This window comes from Palaemon carinicauda, chromosome 11 (assembly GCF_036898095.1).
Source record: "Palaemon carinicauda isolate YSFRI2023 chromosome 11, ASM3689809v2, whole genome shotgun sequence".
In the NCBI taxonomy this organism is placed as follows: domain Eukaryota; kingdom Metazoa; phylum Arthropoda; class Malacostraca; order Decapoda; family Palaemonidae; genus Palaemon; species Palaemon carinicauda.
Genome location: NC_090735.1, coordinates 88039173 through 88044183, shown reverse-complemented (window position 1 = coordinate 88044183; position 5011 = coordinate 88039173). Strand labels below are relative to the sequence as shown.

General features: G+C 35.0%; 1 protein-coding gene across 1 annotated transcript in view; it reads left to right on the top strand.

Annotated features, from left to right (window-relative positions):
• LOC137649369 (uncharacterized) overlaps window positions 1-3508 on the top strand; it is a 29513-nt gene extending 26005 nt beyond the window's left edge. Inside the window, exon 2 of the mRNA XM_068382351.1 lies at window positions 3422-3508. Within this exon, the coding sequence (XP_068238452.1) occupies window positions 3422-3508 (87 nt within the window). The remainder of the gene's footprint in view (window positions 1-3421) is intronic.
• The last annotated feature ends 1503 nt before the right edge of the window (window positions 3509-5011 follow it).

Below are 5011 nucleotides of genomic sequence, written 5' to 3'. Positions count from 1 at the left end.
CACATTAACTCTCAACTTCCTTCACTCACACACTTCCAAATTCTGTCACTAATTGGTCAAGCTTCTCTTCTGTGTCTGCAACCAGTACAGTATCATCCGCAAACAACAACTGATTTACCTCCCATTCATGGTCATTCTCGTCTACTAGTTTTAATCCTCGTCCAAGCACTCGAGCATTCACCTCTCTCACCACTCCATCAACATACAAGTTAAACAACCACGGTGACATCACACATCCCTGTTTCAGCCCCACTCTCAGCGGAAACCAATCACTCACTTCATATCCTATTCTAACACATGCTTTACTACCTTTGTAGAAACTTTTCACTGCTTGCAACAATTTTCCACAAACTCCATATAACCTCATCACATTCCACATTGCTTCCCTATCAAATCCTATCATACGCTTTCTCCAGATCCATAAACGCAACATACACCTCCTTACCTTTTGCTAAATATTTCTCGCATATCTGCCTTACTGTAAAAATCTGATTCATACAACCCCTACCTCTTCTAAAACCACCCTGTACTTCTAAGATTGCATTCTCTGTTTTATCCTTGATCCTATTAATCATTACTCTACCATACACTTTTCCAACTACGCTTAACAAACTAATACCTCTTGAATTACAACACTCATGCATATCTCCCTTACCCTTATATAGTGGTACAATATATGCACAAACCCAATCTACTGGTACCATTGACAACACAAAACACATATTAAACAATCTCACCAACCATTCAAGTACAGTCACACCCCCTTCCTTCAACATCTCAGCTTTCACACCATCCATACCAGATGCTTTTCCTACTCTCGTTTCATCTAGTGCTCTCCTCACTTCATCTATTGTAATCTATTTCTCATTCTCATCTCCCATCACTGGCACCTCAACACCTGCAACAGCAATTATATCTGCCTCCATCTTATCCTCAACATTCAGTAAACTTTCAAAATATTCCGCCCATCTTTTCCTTGCCTCCTCTCCTTTTAACAACCTCCCATTTCCATCTTTCACTGTCTCTTCAATTCTTGAGCCAGCCTTCCTTACTCTCTTCACTTCTTTCCAAAACTTCTTCTTATTCTCTTCATGTGAATGACCTAATCCCTGACCCCACCTCAGGTCAGCTGCCCTCTTAGCTCATGTACCTTGCGCTTTACTTCCACATATGTCTCTTTATATTTTTCATACTTCTCTATACTGTTACTCTGCAGCCATTCTTCAAAAGCCCTCTTTTTCTCTTCCACTTTTACCTTCACTCCTTCATTCCACCATTCACTGCCCTTCCTCATGCTGCCTCCAACAACCTTCTTGCCACACACATCACTTACAATCCCAACAAAGTTTTCTTTTACTAACTTCCACTCCTCCTCTAAATTACCAGTTTCTCTTACTCTCACTTCGTCATAGGCCATTTTCAACCTTTCCTGCTATTTACTTTTTACCCCCAGTTTTACTAGCTCTTCAACCCTCACTAGCTCCCTTTCACATCCACCTACTCTATTCCCCCACTCTATTGCTACAACTAATTTTCCTTCCACCAAAAAATGATCAGACATACCGTTAGCCATACCCCTAAACACGTGCACGTCATTCAATCTTCCAAACATTCTTTTAGTTATCAACACATAATCCATTAATGCCCTTTCTACTACACTTCCATTTGCCACTCTTACCCATGTATACTTGTTTTTATCTTTCTTTTTGAAAAAGCTAGCTCGTATTACCATCTCTTGCTCAACAAACATATCTACCAGTTTTTCACCACTCTCATTTTCACCTGGTACGCCATACTTCCCAATGACACCTTCTACCTCTCCAGCGCCCACTCTAGCATTTAAGTCACCCATGACAACTACATAATTCCTTCTACCCAGTCCTTCTACACACCTAGTTAATTCATTCCAGAACTCATTCCGCTCTTCTTCACTTTTCTCACTACCTGGCCCAGACGCACTGACAAACGCCCAACATTCCCTACCCAACCTAATCCTTACCCACATTAACCTAGATGATATCTCCTTCCATTCCACTACTTTACCTGCCATCCATTCACGCAGCAATAAAGCCACACCCTCTCTCGCTCTTCCCCTTTCAATCCCAGACACTCTACCAGACATTTCACCAAACATCACTTCACCCTTTCCTTTCATCTTTGTCTCACACAAGGCCAATTTATCCATCCTTCTATTCCTAAACATACTTCCAATCTCACATCTTTTACTCTCTATCGTACTACATCCACGCACATTCAAACACCCCAAAACTAGAGTGCGGGGAGCAGTCACTCTCCCCCCAGCTCCATCTCTTTGTTGACGTCTCGCAGGATTATATACAGGAGAAGGGGTTCCCAGCCCCCTCGTCCCGTCCCTTTTAGTCGCCTCTTACGACACGCTGGGATAACGTTGTCGCTATTCTAATTGTTTTTATAGAAATTGTAGTAATAATAATAATAATAATAATAATAGTAATAATAACAATAATGATAATAATAATAATAATAATAATAATGATAATAATAATAATAATAATAATAATAATAATAATAATAATAATAATAATAATAATAATGATAATAATAATAAAAGTAATAATAATAATAATAATAATATCAATAATAATAATAATAATAATAATAATAATAATAATAATAATAATAATAAAAATAATAGTAATAATGGTAATAATTGTTATAATAATAATGATTATAATAATAGCAATAATAATAATAATAATAATAATAATAATAATAATAATAATAATAATAATAATACAAATAATAATAATGATAATAATATCAATAATAATTATAATAATTATAATAATAATAATAATATTGATAATAGTAATAATGATAATAAAAATAATAAGACAAATAATAATAATAATAATAATAATAATAATAATAATAATAATAATAATAATAATATTAGACTTTTAGACTTTTAAGACTTTATCTATTCTTACATATAAACTACATTTAAGAAGCCAATAAAGGAACTAAGTCCTGCTATGGCAAACATATTTCACAGAGCAAATATTTTAGAATACAATAAATAATACATTGGCAATACAATTATTTTAAAATTCAGTAAATAATATATCATGTACAATAAGCCAGTAAACTCTGTTTAAAGCAAATTAAAAATAAACCCTACTTCAATCATTATTTTTCAACAAAAGAAAAGGTTCACTCAAAGAAATAAAGACTCAAAATATAAAACTTAAAGTAATAAAGAATCTGGAATATAAAACATCACTACCGTGAATACAATCACCTAGTTAAATTTTTAACACAGCGATTACTGCAAACTCATTTACTAAAAATATAAGAATATAATTGATAGAAATTATATTAAAGGAAACCTAATATTGAGAAAATGCCATATGTTTATATTTCCTCTTCAAATTTACAACAGCCTGAGGCTTTAAAAGATCATGAGGTAGTTCGTTTAACAGGCTGCACGTCTGAAACAAAGCAGACTGCTTCTACACCTCCACCCTAACCGCCGGGAGATTGATCCTCACGCCCTGAGTACCGTACGAGTGTGAAGGCAACAATGGGGCATAATACTCACTGAAAATGTCGGACTCTATAAAAAACGCCGTGTATAAACTCCAAAAGGAAATATTTGTATACATCATCAAATTTCATAAAATTTAACCTTTTGTACATGTCACTAGTTCTCATCAAAGGTATATTATTCTCATCGTGCTTAACCTTTAGAATGTTCCTTAGTATTTTATTGAGAGAGGTTTTAATGTTATGGAGGTTTATCTCAGGAACACCACCCCAAATGATAACATTTTATATTATCATGGGGTACACCAAGGAGTAATACATGGTCATAAGAGTAGACTGAGGCACAAGTGAGGAAAATGGAGAAAAAACACCTTGAATTTTGCTTAATTTCCTAAAAACTTCAGCTGATTGCAGAGCAAAACTTAACTTATTGTCAATAACGATGCCCAAGTACCTGAAACTGGAGACCCACTCAAGGTTAGTTCCGTTAAAATACATGTCTGGCAAGCTTTCAGCATGCCTTGGTGTGAACATTAAATTAGTTTTTTTCAACATTAGGAATTAGCCTATTATTCCGGAGCCAATTTTTGAGTTCAGCAATCAATATATTTATTTTGCTAATGCACAATTGAAGTGATTTTTCTCTGATATAAAATACCGCATCATCTGCAAATAGAACCTTCTTTGCAATCCTTATATCTACTATATCGTTAATAAAAACATTGAATAGAAGGGGTCCTAAAACCGAACCCTGTGGTAACCCAAAATCTATAGGTCCAGTATCAGACACATGGCCATCAATACAAACATACTGCCTTCGGTTACTCAAGTATGACAAGAGGAAGGAGTTGACAACACCTCTAAATCTTCTAATTGATAACTTATGGAGGAGGTCATTCCTATCCACAGTATCGAAAGCCTTCTTTAGATCCAAAAAGAGTGTTATTGTGTATGACTTCTGGTTAAAAGAGGGTAAAATATCACTTACAACCTTGAAAATGGCAGCAGTAGTGCTACATGCTTTTCTGAAACCGAACTGAAGGTTCGAAAGTACATTAAAACGATCAATTAATTTGACCATCCTTGAATGAGTTAGGAGTTTAAAAATTTTATTTATATTAGTTAGAGTTGTAATGGGTCTATAGTTACTCATTTTTGTTACATCACCTGACTTGAATACTGGGATAACCCGACCAACCTTAAAGAGATCAGGGTACAAGCCTTGAGCAATGCTTAGATTATATAGGCTAAGTGCGCAATGATAGGCCCAAAGGTATCAAGATCTAATAGGAGTCAACTGGGCTTAATATCATTTAGACTGTTTCCCTTATCCGGCATTGATCGCAATATTGAACAGACCTCGCCCTCATCTGTCGGAGCCAAGAAGAATGTGTGGTCAATTCGACAAATATTATCAAAACATGTAAGATTTATATCAGGGGGTAGATTCCCAGTAAGACGTGAAACAATATTAATGAAAAAAGTG